At 38.2% G+C, this 21762-nt stretch overlaps 2 protein-coding genes across 2 annotated transcripts in view; one reads left to right on the top strand and one right to left on the bottom strand.

Moving 5' to 3' along the window:
* Positions 1 to 7037: 7037 nt before the first annotated feature.
* On the top strand, positions 7038 to 12958 carry Sec61beta (Sec61 translocon subunit beta). Its single transcript, XM_067771362.1, has 3 exons — positions 7038 to 7208; positions 7275 to 7483; positions 12215 to 12958. Exons 1-3 carry the CDS (start codon positions 7206 to 7208, stop codon positions 12300 to 12302), a joined length of 300 nt encoding a protein of 99 aa, XP_067627463.1. The 5' UTR covers positions 7038 to 7205; the 3' UTR covers positions 12303 to 12958.
* Positions 12229 to 21762, bottom strand: part of LOC137243552 (uncharacterized) — a 32509-nt gene continuing 22975 nt past the window's right edge. Inside the window, exons 14-15 of the mRNA XM_067771363.1 lie at positions 20707 to 20984; positions 12229 to 13137 (exon numbers count right to left, since the gene is read on the bottom strand). Coding sequence (XP_067627464.1) covers positions 13006 to 13137; positions 20707 to 20984 — 410 coding nt within the window. The 3' untranslated portion in view covers positions 12229 to 13005. The remainder of the gene's footprint in view (positions 13138 to 20706; positions 20985 to 21762) is intronic.

Below are 21762 nucleotides of genomic sequence, written 5' to 3'. Positions count from 1 at the left end.
CCTCATAATGCTTACGGAGATGACTCCTTAAGCCCCTGGGTGGTGTTCGCTCATCAATTAAATGTCTGTTGGGATGCCCAGGTTTCTGGGTATTCAACAGGAGCTGTTTGGCTAGCCTTTCATTTCTCTCCCTAATGGGGAGTATTCTCGCCTCATTATGTAGATGGTGTTCTGGGGACATAAGAAGACATCCCGTGGCGGTTCTGAGCGCAGTATTTTGGCAGGCCTGTAGCTTCTTCCAGTGAGTAGGCTTGGCGACCATATCGGGAACGCGTAGCATGCAATCGGCTCGCCAATTGCTTTGTAAGTGGTAATGAGCGTTTCTTTAACTTTTCCCCAAGTACTGTCAGCAAGAGATTTAAGGATATTATTACGGCTCTGAATTTTCGGTACAATTGCGGCTGCATGCTCACGTGAGATCGATGACGTGGTATAGTGTCAATGGACATTAATTCTCTTTGAAATGACGTGATTTTGTATTCCCGCGACCTGTGCGACTTTTTAACTATTCCAAAATTTATTTATTTACTTATAATCTACGAACTACCGTATGGTGTTTAACTGTGGCAGACCTCCGAATCATGCCAACACTATTTTGATGCCAGTTATCTCCGGTATGAAGGCCGTTTACGAATAAGCACGAAGCCGACATCCGAAAAGCGATGCACTGATATGATCGACTGATGCGTTGCAGTATGTGCTTCGGCGACTTTTATTGTATGCTCGGCGACTTTTATTGTATGCGCACGAGAAGGTAAATTGTTGGCTTCATATCAGAATACTTAGCAGGCATACATTTTTATTGATTCTGTGGAAGCCTGCCTATACAGTACTAAATTGGTAGTGTTTTACAATAAATATACAATTTTTTTTTAATCTATTGGCATTACATGATTTGATATCCCTTTTTTTAGCATTTAAAGATCGCCAATTTTGTTTCACCTGTCTAACATTTTTTTTGTATTTGTTCGACTTTGGCTGCTTTTTTGCACGTTTTGCTTTTTTTATAACACTTTTTTTATAACACTACCAGATTTTATATTTTTATATTTTATTTTATAATTTTTTCCATTTTTTTATTCTATTGATTTTTACTTCGCTCTAACCACGCGTAAAATCTTTGATTCGGGCCGCAGCCGCATGCCCGAATAACTTTGTAAATTTTCTTACTGTCACCTCCCATTGTAGGCTGGAACACTTTCCAGCATAGGTTTGTATGCAGATGTATATGTACCAGAAACGATATTAGACGAAAAATCGTGTAAAGCAAGCTTCACAAAATTCTAGTAGGTCACATTCACCACTTACCACAGCAGAATTTGTTAAACTACCACTGTCTGTATTTGTTATTTAATAATTATTTGTACACTTTTTATTCAGCTAATGTGTTCAGAATTTTAACTTTTATTCACTAAAACTCCAATCAGTGTATTTCTGTGCTTAAATTATGTTAAAAATTGTGTTAAAGTTTTTGGTGTGGTGAAAGTGACCTACTAGAATTTTGTTACGCTCCGCTGCTTTCCACCGAAGTTCGCGTATGCAATATCTTTATATTAAAAATTTTTGATCTTTATATTAAAAAATTTTTGCCAATAACTCCCCTTTTTTATTTTTATTCAATAGTTTTCAATTTAAAGTTTTTTTACTTTTGATTTTCCATCGGGTTTTCAATTTTCTGTTTTTCATTCTCAATTCTGCCATTAAACAAACCGATCTTTCCGACTTTCGATGTTTTGATTTTCTTTGAATTACGTAACGTGCTTTTCGCGGTAATTTTACAACCCAGCTTCCACTTCCTTTTCTCTATTATCTTCAATTTAGCAACCTTATCTTCATCATTTATATTTTTTTATTATACATATAATTAGATAGAATTAGTTTCAAACCATAAGCCTTAAGGAAAATTCGATATCAGGGGAGTTTTGAATTGTTTTGAGCATTATTTTAGTATAACTAGCTAATAAAGAGTTTTATAACGTTTTACGAAGAAATTCATACTATCGTGTTGATTAGTTAGATGGGTTGAGCTTATCTCAGAATGAGCGGCTAAACACTTTAAATTGGTGTGGGTGTTGCACGAGTGCAATGTAGGGGACGTGGGTGTGAGGCGACTGGGACAGACTAGACAGACTAGGGACATGGGACCGTAAGGTACAGACAAATGTCAGGCTAAGGGGGCGTTAATAAAGTTTCGGAGTCAGTGTAACGCCCAAGGCTGCGTCAAGGTTTTACGCAGAAGGGGAGGGATGACTCCACCTGACACGGACAGACCTTTTCTTCCAGCTTTCCTTTTCTTTTCATAGATTTAAGGCATGAACCTCTCTCTTGTTTGTATAACTGTAGGTAAGGCGGGTGAGCAAAAACTCACCCCACCCGACGAGCTAGCAGGGGCTTGCCAGCATGCCAAGTGCCACCTCCGCCTCACCCCAACAGTCAGTTCTGCAACAGTACGCAGGCAAATTACCGTCTATTATGTTCTTAATAAATTTCATAGTAAAACAAAAAAGTTGCTATCTAATGCTTAGCCAATTTAGAGCAGAAAGCATGTCTCTGGTAAGTGTGTCATAGCGTTTTTTGAGAATGAATCTCATAGCTTGGTTCTGTTACTTTTGTAGCTTGTATATCTGACTATCTCGCAATATGAAAAGTATAGTCGGACAGTAAATAAAATGTGGTTCGATTATTGATCTATAAACCATTACTTTGTATTTCTTATTTAAATATTTGCAAGTTCTCTGTGTAAAATATATTTTTAGCTATTTTTCCCACTGTGTAATCAACGAAATTGAGTTTATCGGCTATTTTGATTCCCAAATATTTGATGGTGTTAACTTTTTCGATTACTTCGTGGTTAATATCTAAATTTTGCAGGTCACTATTCTGGAAATTTCGTCTGGAAATGACCATAAATTTGGTTTTGGTGACATTCAGTTTAAGTCTGCATAACCAATCATAAACACTATTCAGATCTTCTTGTATTTTACTATATATTTCAATTATATTTTCTCCACTATCCACTAGCATCAGTAGTGTATCAGCCGCGAAGAGTTTAATATCACAGTACTTTATAGAATTAGTTATATCATTTATATAAATATTGAACAGTATTGGTGCCAGCACCGATCCCTGCGGTAGGCCAACTGGTACCTCTCTTTTCTGAGATAAGGATTTTCCAACTATTGTTCTTTGATTTTTATTAAGGAGGAAGTCTTCAACCCATTTTGACTCATTACCAGTGACACCTATGTTGGCTAGCTTTTTTATTAGTAGCTTTTGGTCTATCGTCTCAAATGCACGTTTTAAATTCAAAAATACAACTATTATATGTTTATTCCTGCTTAGGTCTTTTTTCCAGTTCGCTATAACTAAATTCAAAGCACTTTCACAGGAATGCTTCTTTCGGAAACCTGATTGCTGGCGGATAATAATTTATTTATCTTCTAAGTATTTCACAAGCTGATTTTTTACCACTGTTTCGATGTGGGGTCCATAAGAAGTAATGACATTAATTCAATTTTGTAAAGAGTATTAATGTCCACGGCGTGAATAAGTGTTTCTGTCATTAATTCACTTTTGAAAAGAGAACTTATGTCAATGACGTTAATTCCAACATAATTCTGACCTAAATTCTCTTTCGGCTGTGGAATTAATGTCATTAGCATTAATTCTCTCTCAAATAAAGGACAATTGACGTTAGTTTCATTGACACTATTACACGTCGCCGGTGCAGCCAATCTCAAATTGTCAGCATATACTATAACGGAAGTCCAAAGACAGTTTGCAGATGTATTTGCTGGTATATGTAGTTTTCCACGCAAATAGCGAACTGTGCTACCTTTTAATGCAATCGACATACTGTCCAGTTTTCCACGTGAACATTAAAACGTGCGACGGAATAAGCAAGGTGAATTGACCCTCAAACTCTACGGGTCAAGAAAATCCTTCCCGCGGCACTTGGGCTAGTACCAGTGAAAGTCCTGGCAGATCAAACACTAAGAATCTCGATACTAGAATAGTCCTCGCTCAAGGGGTTACTTCAACAGCTTTATTAGCTTTGTAGCTACTAGGGATTAAAGTGATTGATAAGCTGTTTATAATATAAAGCTTTTTAGCTTCACAGCTACACTTTTCCTCAAACCCAGCTGATCACGAAGCAAAACAAGTATTCGTACACGTTATGGTGATCCCTATAAATAAAATTCCTAGTTTGTTCAGTTTGGCTCCTTCAAACGGTTATACCAAATGTAAAAACATCGTACACATATATTTTGGCCAAAATTGGAGACGACTATGTGGTGCCACACAGAAATCTAAACTGGGATTCCTATATGGGGACTCAGAAATGAAAAAAAAAATGTGTTTTCTAATACCCAAAATCGATAATATTGTGAGGAATATTAGCATCCCTAAGCGATACTATCATCACTAAGCCGATACTAAGCATCCACTCGTATGTACGCAACCAAATCAATCATCATTTACGTACATACATACAAGCCAACGAAGAGATACTCACAAAATGTAATCATCAGCCGACGTAGTACTCACATATACACACGTATATAGCTACAAACTACAAATATACATGTACATATATGGCTGGCAACCAAGCATGAAGTTCACGAAATTACTAGACCTTAGGATAAATGGGTGAACGAGGGAAACCGAGAGTATAAAAGCAGCGCAAGCTGAGGCATGAGTAAGCAGTTTAATTTAAATACGCAATTAGTTATCCTAGTATCCTGAGGCGCTTTGGTACATAGAACCGGCTATCCTGATTGGAATCGCTTAAGTGGTATCACACAGTGGGTAAAATGCATTTATTAATTTCAACCAAGTCGGTACTTAGATTTGTATGTGATAAAAACAACTATAGTATTCTTGAATTCGACCGCGCTAAATGCCATTAGCATCCAGATAAATTGCGGTTTAAATCAAAACCCCCAACATAGAACAATACACGTTGCGTTAGACCTATCAAAAGCTTTTCCATGGCACGTAACTGCAAGACCTATCTATCCTTCCCCCATGTCTTAAAATGTGGGCCGAAAATTATCTGGGTGGCCGGCAGGCATCGGTGCAATTTAGAAACGCAACATCAAAACCAAGAAGAATTAAACAAGCAGTACCACAGGCTGGTGTCCTATCCCCACTTTTGTTTAACTTCTACATATCAAAGCTAGCTTCGCCACCAGAAGGAGTTACTATCGTTTCCTAAGCCAATGACAGCACAATAACGCCCACATACCCAGGCCCACAGATCGATGAGCTTTGCAACAAAATAAACGGCTACCTCCCTGATCTCTCCAGTTCTTTCACCACGCGAAACCTGACATTATCACCGACTAAATCATCGGCGACCTCATTTACAACATGAACATCCCAAATGTCGACCATTTTGAACATCCACGTCAATGGCACTACGCTACCGACTATCTTACACCCCAAAATCTAGGGTGTGACGTTCAATCAGGATCTTAAATTTGGTGAGCATGCAGCCAAAATTGTACCGAAAATCCAGTATCCCTTGCTGGCAGTACTTGGGGAAAAGACAAAGACACGCTTATTACCACTTACAAAGCAATTGGCGAGCTGATCGCATGCTCCGCGTCCCCAATATGGTCGCCAAGCCCAAAGACTACTCAGTGGAAGAAGCTACAGGCCCGCCAAAATACTGCCCTCAGAACCGCCACGGGCTGACTTCTTATGTCCCCAGAACACCATCTACATAATCAGACGAGAATACTCCCCATCAGGGAGAGAAAAGAGATGCCAACCAAACAGCTCCTGTTGAATACCCAGAAACCTGGGCATCCCAACAGGCATCTGATTGATGAGCCAGCACCGCCCAGGGGCTTAAGGAGTCATCTCCGTAAGCACTATGAGGAAATACTGCACCTGAGAACACAGCCGTATGAAGCCAAAAAACACAAGCAGGTCCTCAGCGAACTCCACAAACAGGCGTCGGACCTCTATGTCAGGAATTGCCGGTGAATTCTGTACTCAAAGTACAATACCATAAACTTGCAGAAGAGGAACGCACACTCCTTGGCGAAACGCGCGTCACTCTAGCTCAACTTCGATCTGGATACTGTAACAGGTTAAACTCTTACCTATCCAGAATCAACCCCGGCAATATGTATGCCCTGCTTGCAATGTGCCCCCACACGACACCAACCACCTCTACAATTGTAACGTGGAACCAACGCCTCTAACACCCCTCTCATTATGGTCCACCCCTGTTGAAACTGCAAGTTTCCTTGGACTCCCGTTAGAGGGTATTGATGACAATTTGTGATCGGTCACATCTATTGGATGGGGCGAAGCACTGCTACAACAACAACAACGTTGATATTACCGTTTAGCAAGCAACTTCGGTGACATCGTTAATTTTTACCTACCTGCCGAGAAGTTAAATAAGATTCCTAAAAGCATAATCCCCTTAACTCCGTCACTTACAATGCATAAATGCCACAAAGTGCATAAAAATCACTACCCATTCTAAGTTCTTGAAACACTATTTGCAGTTTCCATCATCTAAGGGCAACGCTGACCCATATTTTGATTGATACAAAGCTTTGACTAATTGTTAAATAAACTGTAGATTTTATTGAATATTATTTGTAGCAAACAGTATCTAATTGTGGACATAAGCTTATTCTGCGGTCAATAGATGCCTGGAAAGCAATAGCTGCACTAATCACACTGTTGTTGTTGTAGCATTGCTCAAATCGTGGCATTGGTATTGGTCCAAGGACTTAACGCATAAGTAACGAACGGGGTTGAGTTGTTTTACTTAATATTATCAAAATAATCTACCAAAACCTTAATTGACCTTTTTATTTTTTATTTTATAGTAGAAAACTTACCAAAAATGAAGAAATTAATTTTTTTGTTCCACTTCCCTTTCCGTTTTACTTCCGCGACATCTATCTGCGCATACTGCCAAATTCATGATAGCATTTGACGTTTTCCATTTGACAGCTACAACGAACTTCAGCCTATATTCGTCGTCACCTACGTGGAAACGAATGACTTCCGAACTGAAAATAAAAAACAACGAAAGCAACAACTAATTGTCATACTGACGTTCAAACTTTTATTTTTCCACAAGCATTCAATTGATTCGTTTTGATTCATAAAAAAGCCAATTCTAATTAGATTATATATTTAATTAAAAAACTGCCGCAAAGACAATTAACAAAATGGTAAATAAAAGTGTGATTTATTAGTTTGGAGCTTTGTTGGTTAAGTTTGTTTTTCAACAATTACAGCCTGCACCAGCCAGTTCAACCTCTGTAGGCAGTGGTTCACGTTCACCAACAAAAATGTCTGCGCCACGCAGCGCTGGCGCTGGTGGTAGCAACCTAAAGCAGCGTAAAACAACAACTACCACAACAGCGGCCAGAAGCCGCACCACTGGTGGCGCAGGAACTGGTGGTATGTGGCGCTTCTACACAGACGATTCGCCCGGTATTAAAGTGTAAGTAATATAATTGTACTATGTATGTATTTTATATGTGCCAACAAAGCATTTTCGTTAGGTGTAAATTCAGGTCACCAAAATTTCTGGGCACGTGTACTTTCTCTTTTTTATTGCTTATAATGAAAGTTCCACAGCATTTTATATGATTTTCAAGCACTCTATCCGATTTAAATAATCTTAATGGTATCCTGCATATCAACAATAAAGACACCCCGATGGTTTTGAGAAGTGTTATCGATTTGATAGACCTTTGTCGGATACAGACTCTGTACTTTCTGAAAGGAGTTTTTTGTACCACCACAAAGTGTTATAGCTTCCGCAACACAATTGTCAACCTTACTTAGCCTAGGGGAATTCTTTTACAAATATGGAGGTATTCAAAACGAAAACTTGGGGAAGTACATATCTGTATAGTTATAACAACGAGCGCCGTGAAAAACAGCTTAAGGATAGAGGATCAGTAAATTCTGAGCTAAAACGTCAGATAAAAGCCAAAACAATGAGACATAGCCATGGTAGAGCTAAAAGGAGTCAAGAAAAAACCCCCCCCCCCCCCCACAGCGGGTTAATGGGCTTAGAATATACACGCGGTAGATATGCCTGTCGTAAGAAGCGACTTAAATACCAAATTGATTGAGGGGGTTGTGTAGCGCAACCCTCTCAAGGGGTTGCCAGCGCAATATATAGCTTATCCAACCCAATTGTCAACCTCTTTTACAAGAACACACTTCCGTTGGTAAAAGTGTGACTTTATCCAAAATAAAAATATTGAGTGGAAGCCCAAGCAAACCAATTAAGAAAGCACAATCATGTGACTTAATTCATAATTTGTTTTTCTTTGAAGAGTCCGTATAAACAGTCGACTTGTTGTTGTTGGTGTTGGTGTTGTTGTTGTTGTTATAGCAGTGCTTCGCCCATCCAATAGATGCGACCGATCACAAATTGTCATCAATATCCTCTAACGGGAGTCCAAAGAAACTTGCTATTTCAATAGGGGTGGTTCCACATTACAATTAAAGAGACGGTTGGTGTCATGTGGGGACACTGCAAGCAGGGCATACATTTTGTATGTGTTGTTGTTGTTATTGTAACGATAAGGTTACTCCCCGAAGGCTTTGGGGAGTGTTATGTTGTTGTTGTTGTAGCAGTGCTTCGCCCCACCTAATAGCTGCGACCGATCACAAATTGTCATCTATATCCTCAAACGGGAGTCCAAGGAAACTTGCTGTTTCAACCGGGGTGGATCATGAAAGGGGTGTTAGAGGCGTTGGTTCCACATTACAATTAAAGAGATGGTTGATGTCATGTGGGACACATTGGAAGCGGGGCATACATTTTGTATGTCAGGGTTGATTCTGGATAGGTAAGAGTTTAGCCTGTTACAGTTCTTTGAGTACTGGATTCACCAGGCAATTCCTGACATAAAGATCCGACGCCTTTTTGTGGAGTTCATTGAGGACCTGCTTGTGTTTTTTTTGCTTCATACGGCTGAGTTCTCAGGTGCCGTATTTCCTCATGATGCTTACGGAGACGACTCCTTAATGGAAATACGAGTCACACTAGCTCAACTTGGATCTGGATACTGTAACAGGTTAAAATCTTACCTATCCAGATTCAACCCCGACATACAAAATGTATGCCCTGCTTGCAATGTGTCCCCACATGACACCAACCATCTCTTTTATTGTAATGTGGAACCAACGCCTCTAGCACCCCTCCCATTATGATCCACCCTGTTGAAACAGCAAGTTTCCTTGGACTCCCGTTATAGGATATTGATGACAATTTGTGATCGGCCGCACCTATTGGATGGGGCGAAGCAGTGTTACAACAACAACAACGACTCCTTGAGCCCCTATGCGGTGTTGGCTCATCAATCAGATGTCTGTTGGGATGCCCAGGTTTCTGGGTATTCAACAGGAACTGCTTGGTTAGCATCTCATTTCTCTCCCTTATGGGGAGTATTCTCGCCTCATTATGTAGATGGTGTTCTGGGGACATAAGAAGACAGCCCGTGGCGGTTCTTAGAGCAGTATTTTGGCAGGCCTGTAGCTTCCATATAGGGGACGCGTAGCATGCAATCGGTTGGCCAATTGCTTTGTATGTGGTAATGAGCGTTTCTTTGTCTTTTCCCCAAGTACTGCAAGCAAGTGATTTGAGGATTTTATTAAACCCAGCGGGTTAGGTATGCCTGTAGTAAGAGGCGACTAATATACCAGATTCAAGGGGCTGTGTAGCGCAACCCTTCAGGTTGCCAGCGCGATATATAGTTTCTCCAAACCCAATTGTCAACCTCACCTATACGCGGCGAATCCTGTTTCACTAACAGACGAGGCTCTGGCGACCCTAAGATCCTGTTGTTGTTGTTGTAGCGATAAGGTTGCTCCCCGAAGGCTTTGGAGAGTGTTATCGATGTGATTGTCCTTTGCCGGATACAAATCCGGTACGCTCCTGTAACATAGCACCATTAAGGTGCTAGCCCGACCATCTCGGGAACGATTTATGTGGCCACATTAAACCTTCAGGCCATTCCCTCCCTCCCTACCTCCAATTTCCATGAGGAGCTTGGGGTCGCCAGAGCATCATCTGTTAGTGAAACAGGATTCGCCGCGGATAGGTGTGGTTGACAATTTGGTTTGGAGAAGCTATATATTGCGCTGGCAACCTGAAGGGTTGCGCTACACAGCCCATTGAATCTGGTATTTTAGTCGCCTCTTACGACAGGCATACCTACCGCGGGTATATTCTGATCCCCTAACCCGCTGGGTACCCCAAGCTCCTCATGGAACTTGGCGGTGGGGAGGGAGGGAATGGCCTGAAGGTTTAATGTGGCCACATAACTCGTTCCCGAGATGGTCGGGCTAGCACCTTAATGGTGCTGTGGTACTGGAGCGACCGGATCTGTATCCGGCAAAAGACCATCACATCGATATCACTCCCCAAAAGCCTTCGGGGAGCAACCTTATCGCTACAACAACAACACCAACATGATTTTATTACGGCTCTGGATTTTCGGTACAATTGCGGCTGCATGCTCACCACAATGTAGATCCTGATCAAACGTCACACCCAAGATTTTGGGGTGTAGGACAGTCGGTAGTGTAGTGCCATCGACGTGGATGTTCAAAATGGTCGACATCGTCCATATTGTAAATAAGGTCGCGGATGATTTAGTCGGTGATAATGCCGGGTTTCGCGAGGCGAAAAAACTGGAGAGATTAGGTAGGTAGCCGTTTATTCTGCTGCAAAGCTCATCGATCTGTGGGTCTGGGCCTGTGGCCATTATTTTGCAGCCATCGGCGTAGGAAACGGATAGTAACTCCTTCTGGTGGCGAAGGTAGCTTAGATATGTAGAAATTAAACAAAAGTGGGGATAGGACACCACCCTGTGACACCCCTTGTTTAATTCTTCTTGGTTTTGATGTTTCGTTTCTAAATTGCACCGATGCCTACCGACCACCCATATAATTTGCGGTGCACCTTTTAAGACATGGGGGAAGGGTAGACCCTTCCAGGTCTTGCAGGGGAGTATTATCAATGTGATGGTATTTTGCCGGATACAGATCTGGTAACAGCTCCATTAAGGTGCTATCACGACCATCTCGGGAACGATTTATCTGGCCACATTAAACCTTCAGGCCATCCCTCCCTCCCCACCCGCAAGTTCCATGAGGAGCTCGGGGTCGCCAGTGCCTCGTCTGTTAGTTTAACGTGATTCGCCGCTCGAAGGTGAGGTTGACAATTGGGTTTGGAGAAGCTATATATTGCGCTGGCAACCTGAAAATGTTGCGGTACACAACACCTTGAATCTGGTATTTTAGGCGCCTCTTACGACAGGCATACCTACCGCGGGTATATTGTAACCCCCTAACCCGCTGCACATTTTGTATATCGGGGTTGATTGTGGATAGGTAAGAGTTCAACCTGTTACAGTATCCAGATCGAAGTTGAGCTAGAGTGACTCGCGTTTCCCTGGGGTGTGTGCGCTCCTCTTCCGCAAGTTTTGGGTACTGTTCTTTCAGTACTGGATTCACCGGGCAATTCCTGGCATTAAGGTCCGACGCCTGTTAGTGGAATTCACTGAGGACCTGCTTGTGTTTTTGTCTTCATACGGCTGAGTTTATTAAAAGCAGATAGGCAAAAATCAGAAAATTGCTATGTTAGTCACAGTTGATCTACCGGACATGAACCCATGCTGATTGTCAATGATTAGACGCCTGACCGCAAAATACAATTTTTGTTTTAAAATATGCTTAAATAGTTTTGAAATAGTAGACAACTTAGCAATGGGCCTATAATTTTCCACAATATTCTCATTAGCGCTCTTGAAGATTGGGCAAATGAAGGTTATCTTCTGTGCATCAATAAACACACGCGAGAGTATTGTTGGAATTTACAAAGAACTGGATGTTCCCGAATTGGCATATTGACCACAAATGGGTTAAGTCTGCCTTAAGTTGTATTTACTATCATTTTTGAGCGCTGCACTTATTTTTTGTATATTTTCACTAAATCGCTTTGAAATCGTACAAGGAAGTCATTATATTTTAAACGTGGAAATAATTTAATCACTTTTATCCACGGAAAGAAATCGAAAAATATTCAGAATTTTTCTTCAAAAATAATCTGCCAGGTGCTAAGTGGGATGTTCCGATGTGGACAAAAAATTCGCCTTACTATAACTGTTTGTTACCTCTTACTATATCTTCTCATCTATCTATATTACAGCGGTCCCGTGCCTGTTTTGGTGATGTCTCTGCTCTTTATTGCCTCCGTCTTCATGTTGCACATTTGGGGCAAATACAATCGTTCTTAAGGTGGCAAAAGCGTCAGCGTAGCAAATATGATATGTATATATGTGTGCAACGGCAACAGCAACTTTCTCACAAGCACAACTAACGGGTGTATACCCGCTTGCAGCCGCATTATCAACATAAGCAGTATGTCTCAAAAGTTAAAAAAAAAAAAAAGAATGTTGACCATAGAAGATTGCCCCGTACTGCATGCAACTTTTATTTGCAAATTCATTTTCAATATATACTATTTTTCTTATAAGTATAGTAAATTAAGTTTATTTTTTACCAATAAATCAAGTATCTATGTACATCAATGTGTATAAAGTTGCGCATTAACTACGATTATAAATTGTTATTGATTACAATTTACTGCAACGTATACGAAATATATGTGGCCGTATTCTGTAACTCTTTGCGAAAGTTTTTTATAATACAATTTACTATTATCATATGGATATTGGGCTATTAATTTTGCTCATATTTCATAAATAGAATCACCTTGATATACAATTATAACTTTATTTTCAAATCGATTTACAAAATAAGGGCTACACGCGCTTTCAAATTAAATATCTAATATTTTTGTGTGTGCATTATGTTAAATTAAATATATTCAGATCATACATATGTATACTTCAAAACTAATTAAACATTTAAATAGATGATTAATGCAAATGATTTTTATTCAAAATGTTATACCTTTATTTGTATTTTCCAATTATTTTATGAATAGCTTAAAGGACGAATTTCAAAAAGCAAATTTTTTAAATTTACAAGTAGTTTTGGATCTTTGCACCGATTATCCAAAGCAGCAAGATATGTAGACATAATTAGGTGATGAAAATCGGAATAATTCTAAAATGAGTAAACATTTTAATATACAAAAATTTCAAAAATGTTTTTCCAATATTATGAGAGATAGTTAAAAGCAGTTATGGATGTTAAATTTGAATGGGAGAAGTGATCAGATAAAAATATAGACTTAAATAACTAAAGATACATTGCGTTCTAAAAAAAATTGCTAGAGGCTTGAAATAAGTAAATTACGGTTCCTGATTTGTAACTGTTTTTATAATAATATTTGTAAAACTTTCTAGCATGCAGTTTAGTAGCACAATAGTTTTAGGCATAAGTTTGTGAAATTCCAGCAGTTAAACATTTTCGTCAATTTCTGAAAAAATATTTTTTGTTGGCGGATTTCCTCATTTTTTTCCTATTGAGGCTCATGAGTCCTCTGCATTCGAAATATTTACATAAGAGTTTTTAGAATGCTTCAAGGAATTTAACACTATCGTTGATTTATTGGTAGGTATGTTTTCTGCTATAATCCCTGCCAGCATTTTTTACCACGCAAGTCACTTTTTTGAAACGACATTTCTACACCTTTTTCCAGTTTAAGTTCAGAAATTTACAATTCAAGTTCAGAAAATTGCAATTCAAGTTCAGAAAATTACAATTCAAGTTCAGAATTTCCAATTTAAATTCAGAAATTTACAATTCAAGTTCAGAAAATTACAATTGAAATTCAGAAATTCCAATTTCAATTCAGAAATTTACAATTACAATTCAGAAATTACAATTTAAGTTCAGAATTTTCATTTCAAGTTCAGAAAATTACAATTCAAGTTCAGAAAATTACATTTCAAGTTCAGAAAATTACAGTTCGAATTTAGAAATTTATAAGTAGGGTGTTAATTTTCAAAAGTTATTTTATTAATTAATTTTATACTTATATGTTACTTGCGGAAGTGTTTATACTTCTTTGACCATGTTGCCAAAATGGTGGAATGGGTATGGAAGTGTACCCCAAGTTTTCTTCAAGGTGTTTACATCCCGAACCTTGAAATCAAATGGAGTATAATTCTTTCCAACAAGTGCATGATGACGCTACGGCCAAGAAAATACTTCAGTCGAAACAGTAGTTTGGAAGCAGTAGAAGGGAGAGACCTCCACAGAGTTGCGAAGGTGGAGAAAGCCTTGATCTCTTATTGTGCTACCAATCGCCGTCAGTTTCCGTGAAATAGGGAAAGCTGGGATTGTTACGAAACTGCCAATATCACGATTAAGTGGCAATTCATGATGAATGGTAATGATGGCGGATAAGTTGAGGTATTTTGACATATGGCGCCAAGATCTATGCAGTGAGTACCTATACGTTATTTCTGTGGACGCTCCGTTGACTGTTAAAGTGGTCATATCTTTGGCATCACTGCTCCCACGCAGTGCAGATCAATGGTTGTGACGCTAAGAATATAGATGGATGGCATTGTATGTATGTATTTATTTGAAAATTTGTTTCTAGCACAGCAATTTTGACAAATTATTTAACAGTGATAGTCATGAATAGCATGAGCTATAAAAATTGAACATTTATAATAATAATAAATTAGATTAATCAAATTAAATTAAATATAACGGATAATAGTGAAATATTTATGTATGTAAATGTAAACCTTAAAACTAAAGAAAAGTAATTAATAAATAGCAGCAGTAGTGATGATAACCTTTGGCTGGTTATAGATCGAATAGTATTTAACAAATAAAGGAAGAAGACACAGAGAAAGGAAAAGGACTTAGAAATGAACATTTTAACAACAACAATTTGAGATCCAGTTTAAGAGTCGTTAAAAAATGATGTTAGCTCTTTTTTGAAGTGCAGAGCATTACTCAAGAGTCGAAGACTTGTAGGTAGGGAGTTCCAAAGACGTATTGCAGTAACAAAGAATTGGCGCTCAGAGGTTAGCGCGCGGTATCTAATGTGCTTAAGAAGAAGCACCGATCTTGATGATTGCAGAAAAATAAGCTTACGATATAGATAGTCAGGTTCCTTCGTGTGTATCAATTTATGGAGGAAGGACAGTGTTTTGACTTTTAAAAGGTTTTCGAAAGAAATGTTTGGCAACCTTTCAGCATGTTGTGATACGTGGTCAAGTCTTTTCAACCCATAAACATATCTAGCAATGTTGTTGTAAACAACATTTAGTTTGTTCTTGCACAGATAGTCACAGTTTGAGTAAATCACACAACCATGGAGTAGCGTAGGTATTAAGTACGCTTTAGCCAGAAGTAGTATTATGTGCAAAGGCGTGAAATACTGTGTTAACCATAGTGTACGAAGCATTCCACACACTTTTCCAACCGTTCTAAAAATATGGTCTTTCCATGTCAATGTTTTGTTAAAAATTACACCAAAGTTTTTCGCCGTATCTACGTATTCTATAACGGAATTGTCGAACACTACATTCTCTAAATCATTAGTGGGAAAAGAGCTTCTATGAATAACAATACATTTTGACTTATTCGGGTTTATACATAAGCCATTCATATTAGCCCATGAAAATATTTGATTCAAATCGTGGTTTAAGTTACTTATGCACAAGCTAGTTTGATCACGAGGACAACACGTAAACAACTGCACATCATCAGCGTAGATATGAACATTACAATATTTAAGGACATCGGGTAAGTCATTGATATACAGAAAAAATAACAGAGGACCCAGGATAGAGCCTTGAGGGACGCCTCTTAAGACATGTAGGAAGTCAGACTTTTCACCATCTACATACTGCTTGAGTCCTATCGCCAAGATATGATCTTATAAGGGCAACTGCATGACCAGAGAAGTTAAATAAGTTTACCAGCTTCCTACAGAGCAGAGTGTGGTCTACAGAATCAAAAGCTTTAGAGTGGTCAAGAAGTGTTAAGAAGGCAATGTAACTTTCATCCACTCGCTCACGAATTTCTTCTGTCACAGATAATAGTGCCGTTGTACAGCTCCGCTTTGACCTGAAACCAGACTGACTGTCTGACAGGAGCTTGTATTCATGTACATATGATACGATTTGCCCATGTAGAATACGTTCAACGACCTTAAGAGAGGAAAGGGAGTATGGCTATTGGTCGATACTCATTATTTTGTTTACGGATTGGAATAACTTTTGCAGCTTTCCAGTATATTGGTAAGACACCGGTCGTCAAAATTGAGTTGACCAAGTAAGTAATGTGGGGAAGGATTTTGGGAAGAATGACTTTTAAAAACTTTGAACATATACCATCAAGCCCCATTGCGTTAGACTTAACAGAAAGTATGCCTTGGACAACATCACAATTATCGACACAAACAAACTCGAAAGGGCTAGTGTCAACATTAACACGAACGGAGTAGTTATCAATACCCACATTGTCGGCTGAGTTTGGTAGTCTTACAAAAGTATTATTAATTTCGTTGATGTCGACATCAGGGGGATGAGACAGGTCACTTTTGGGCTTACCAATTCCTATTTGTTTGATTTTGTTCCACTTTTCTTTTGTATTCAAAGCAGAACTAAGCTTATACTTAAAATAATTTGCCTTAGCCAGCCTTATGGCTTTGTTTGCAGTAAGCCGAGCTGTTTTAAAGCAGCTATGCGCTTCGACTGTTTTGTACCTTTTCCACAGTGAGTAGGCTTGGTTACGAAGGTGGATAAGGTGTTTTAATGTAGCATTGAACCAAGGGCTATTCTTGTATTTAGGTGTTTTTATTTTTAGTGGAACGTGATCATCGAATAACTTATTTATGTTATCCTGCAGAAACTTTGTCTGGTCATCAACCGATGTTAACGTACGAATCAAGCTACATTAAACCGACTCAACGGACTCAGCAAGAGAATAATAATCTATACTTCTGTAATCGCGATACGCGAACGATCTTGGCCTACATGATGCTTGGAAGTTGTAGTTTAGGAATATCGGGTCGCGTGTTGAGAAGCAGGAGGCGGATAGTTGCGTGTAGTGAATCATTTTATGAAGATAATTGACAAAAAATAAATCTAATAAAGAAGAGTTAGTATTTGTGAAATGCGTTGGTATAGCACAGTTTGTGGGAAAAAGTCCCAGAGATTCCATGCTTTGTTTTAAAGTGGCATCCACCAGTAGGTTACTATTAAAATCTCCAGCGATGATAATATTGTCATAGTCTAATAGTAACGATTGAAGAAATTCAATAAACGCGGAAAAATCTACTAGTCGATTCGGTCTGTATACACAGCCGATAAGAAGCCTACTATTATTCTCAGAAAACATATGAACAAACACATATTCCACAGGATCACCTGGACTGGAACAACAACACAATTTACAGGACATACTACTTTTTACATATATCGCAACACCACCACCATTACCACTTCTATCAACTCTGAAAAGTTGGTATCCATTTATCTTCACCATATCATTTTTATGAAACGAAGAAAACCATGTTTCTGAAACACATATGACATCAATATCGGAGCCTTCTGACAGAAACCTCAACTCGTCAAGCTTTTTATAAAGGCTTTGCGCATTAATATTGCAATTGCTTTTTTTTTCTTCGCTATCTCGCAAAATGATGACATTTCACAGAGTCAACCCAGTTTTAAAATCCTCTATGCTAGATGGTGCTCCCTTGGAGCGTATATCTGTAGTATTTGGTGTTCTTTTTGATGCGAAATTGAGCTTTAACATACATATTTCATCTATCGTAAACAAGGCATCGGGTGTACTCGGATTTATTAAAAGATGGGCTAAAGAATTTGATGATCCTTATTTAACCAAGACCCTTTACACATCTTTTGGTTCGCCCTATACTTGAGTATTGTTCCTGTATTTGGTCCCCGGATCATATAGATCGAATTGAATAGGTATAGAAGCAGTTTCTAATCTTCGCTTTACGCGGTCTTAACTGGGAATCAAATCAACATCTTCCGCCTTATAGAAATAGACTTCTTCTCATTAGTTCGCCAACTTTAGAGAATAGAAGAACATTACTCGGGGAACTGTTCCTTCATAAACTGATTATAGGTGAGATAGACTCCACTGACCTTGTAAGCAGACTGAATTTTTCTGTTCCTGCGAGAACTACAAGACACTATGTACTCTTTCATTTACCCATTCTACGGCGTAATTTTGCCAAATATAACCCTCTTCGCAATTGGTGCTCGCGCTATAATGAACTGTACAACTGTATTAGTTTTGAGTATTCGATTGCTGCTATCCGTAAGGAAATACTCTCACGTCTGGCATGATATTTTTCAAAAAATTTTAAATAAGGTCAATTTTATTTCAATATTAATTTTAACTAATTTTTATTTTTGATTTGATTTATGTATTAATTAAAATTTAACTTAATTAATTTGATTGTTTAATATTTAAGTTTATACTTTAAATTTTGTTTTTTACACTTATGTTTTTTTCCTTGTTATTTGTATTGTATCTTATATCCAGTAGTCGACCGCTTTGTGGCTGTGTTGACTTTAATAAATAAATAAACGAGTTAAGATAACCAATGCTTCCTTAACACATAGATACCATCTTATATACATTTATTTCCATTGGATGAAAAAAAAAATACCCGACAAATTTTCTGAATTTAAATTGTAATTTTCTGAACTTGAATTGGAAATTTCTGAACTTAAATCAGAAATTTCTGAATTTAAATTGGAATTACTGAACTTGAATTGTAATTTTCTGAATTTGAATTGCAAATTTCTGAATTTAAATTGGAATTTCTGAACTTGAATTGTAATTTTCTGAACTTGAATTGAAAATTCTGAACTTGAATTGAAAATTTCTGAACTTGAATTGTAAATTTCTGAATTAAAATTGGAATTTCTGAACTTGAATTGTAATTTTCTGAACTTAAGCTGGAAAAGGTGTAAAGAAATGATAGCCGGAGATATCGCCGTTGTTTCAAATTCTTATCAGCTTTCGGGAAGAACTGTTCACCCAAGTTGAAATTTGCGAAGTAGATTCATACAGATGTGAGAAAATCTTTCGATAAAAGTGGATAGTAACCTAGAAAGCCCTTTCTGAGGCAAAGAGAGAAACCGTCGCCAATGTCCTGTTACGAGGGTTGCTATTTATATTTTGAGCCTAAACACTAATTGTTTGCCGGCGCCATCTGACGTTTTCAATTGAAAGTTTGACGTTTTTAAGCATAACCTTTTTCAGAAAATTTTGACATTTGAGCACAACTTGTGTTGTTAACAGTAACTTAAAAATTGTATCTCAGCGAAAAAATGGAATTAACTCGTGAACATTTTTGGTGCGATGATTTTTTACGACTTTCGACGTGGATTATTGAGACAGGAGTGCTTTGAACAACTTACTTCCACTTTTGGTGATGAAGCCCCATCCTTTGCCACTGTGAAACGCTGGTATAACGAATTCCATCTTGGCCGCCGTTGCTCAGGGACGAAAGTCGTGAAGGTCCTCCAAAATCAGTTGTTGTGCAACAAAACATTGACGCTGTGCGCGAACTATATTCCAAGATCGTCATACGCATTATCGTGAGATTGAGGCATCCCTGGCCATTAGTATGACGAGCATCAATAAGATATTGCATGAACATTTAGCTGTGAAAAAAATTTGTTCGCTTTGGATGCCGCATAATTTGACAAAAGCTCAAAAAGATTCAAAGAAATGCTCATGAAATACAATCGCGGTGCATCAAAAGCTGTATATAACATCTACACAGGTGACGAATCTTGGATCTATGCGTATGAGCCCGAAACAAAACAGCAATCCACTGTATAAGTCTTCCAAGATGAGCCAAATCCGACAAGTCATTCGTGCGCGAAGCACTTCGACGCAAATGATGCCTGTTTCTTCGGAATATATGGACATGTGGCTACCGTGCCATTAGAGCAACGAAGAACGGTGAATTCCGAATGGCACACAACCATTTGTTTGCCAGTAGTGCTTGGTGAAATACGGAAGAAGAAGCGCGAATGAAGCATCATTCTTCATCATGACAATGCCAGCACTCACACATCAGCTGAAACAACCGTCTATTTGACTAGCCAAAACGTCGAATTAATGCTTCACCCTCCTTACAGCACTGATTTGGCGCTAAATTACTTCTTATTATTTCCGCAAATCAAGAATAAATTGCGTGGCCAACGTTTTTTTGGCGCCTGAAGAAGCCGTTGATGCATTCAAAAACCATGTTTTGGAGATACCTCAATCGGCCGTGGAAAAAGTGCTACGAAAATTGGTTTGAACGCATGCAAAACTGTATTGATTATCATAGAAAATACCTCGAAAAACAATAAAGCCATTTTCGATAATAAATTACTGTCTTTTCATTATTAGGCTCAAAATATAAATAGCAAACCTCGTACAGCTGGGTTAAGAGGGAAAGTCAGGTAATCCAAAAATTCCAATGATATTTAATATTAACCAAAAAATCTTTGTTTGGGCCGCGCACCATAGCAACGCCTTAATTGAAGTTCAGGGAATGAAGCGCAAAAAGAAAGAGAATTTATTGAAATAAAGGGAAACTCAAAACGATACAGTTATTTATCGCTTTAATATCTGCTTGGAGGTAAAAATTCCCTTTAAACATTTTTTTGGCGTTAGACGATAAAATTATCTGAAAATTGCTAGCAGAGATGGTTCAATACTTACATCTATGTTGCGCCAAGTCAAAGCATAGTCCAACAAAAATACGTCCAAATTGTCCGAACAGAGCTCTTTGATATCCACAAATGTGGCATTTTCCGGTGTAATGCGGACTTGCATCATATTCTCTGGCGGCTCACGATAATGAGCAAAATTCAATACAATATCGCGGCGTTGTGCTAACCGATTCCAATCAGAACGTGAATATTTCAACATCAAACAATGCAAAGCTATGCAGGAATAGGTGTGTAATTCGCAGGCCAAATGTTTCTCGGAGAAATAACCTTAAAGCCCAAACAAGCATTATTAAACAAGTAAGGAAGGCTAAGTTCGGGTGTAACCGAACATTATATACTCAGCGTGAGCTTCAATTGTAAATTTCATTTCAGATAAATTACTTTTCTACATAACACGTGGCACCGCCCGTTTATAAAAAACGTCTCCCCATTTCCTCTTACAATAAAACTTGATAAGTGAAATATCATTGATTCAAAACTATTTTTTGCTAAGTTATAGCGTATTATTCTAGTCTACGACCCTTTTAAATATCTTTTATATAAAAGTGGGTCTGGTCTTCAACCGATCCCGTCCATTTTTACTAGAAATATTTTCATGCTATACGTAAAATTTATGTACCCAATTTTATTACGATCCGTTAATTTTTCTTCGAGTTATGGCTTCCGAAATGTAGAAAATTGCTTAGTCCTAAAAGGAGCGGTGCCACACCCGTTTTCAAAAATTTTAATGTTTTCCAATTTAATGTTATAATTCAATTTAGAAAGCAAAATTCTATTGATATAAAGCTTTTTTCGGTAAGATATAGCCTATTATTTTCGTCTACGACCCTTTTAAAAATCTTTTATATAAAAGTGGGCGTGCTCTTTAACCGATCTCGCCCATTTTTTCTAGAAATATTTCTTGCTATAGGGAAAATTTGTGTGCCCAATTTTATTACGATCCGTTAATTTTTCTTCGATTTATGGCTCCCGAAACATAGAAAATTGCTTAGTCGTAAAAGGGGCGGTGCCACGCCCATTTTTTTAATTTGAAGTTTTTCCTATT

Source organism: Eurosta solidaginis, chromosome 3, assembly GCF_040869045.1.
Source record: "Eurosta solidaginis isolate ZX-2024a chromosome 3, ASM4086904v1, whole genome shotgun sequence".
Classification (NCBI taxonomy): domain Eukaryota; kingdom Metazoa; phylum Arthropoda; class Insecta; order Diptera; family Tephritidae; genus Eurosta; species Eurosta solidaginis.
Note: the sequence above shows the minus strand (reverse complement) of the source record. Positions and strands in the feature narration are given on the sequence as shown.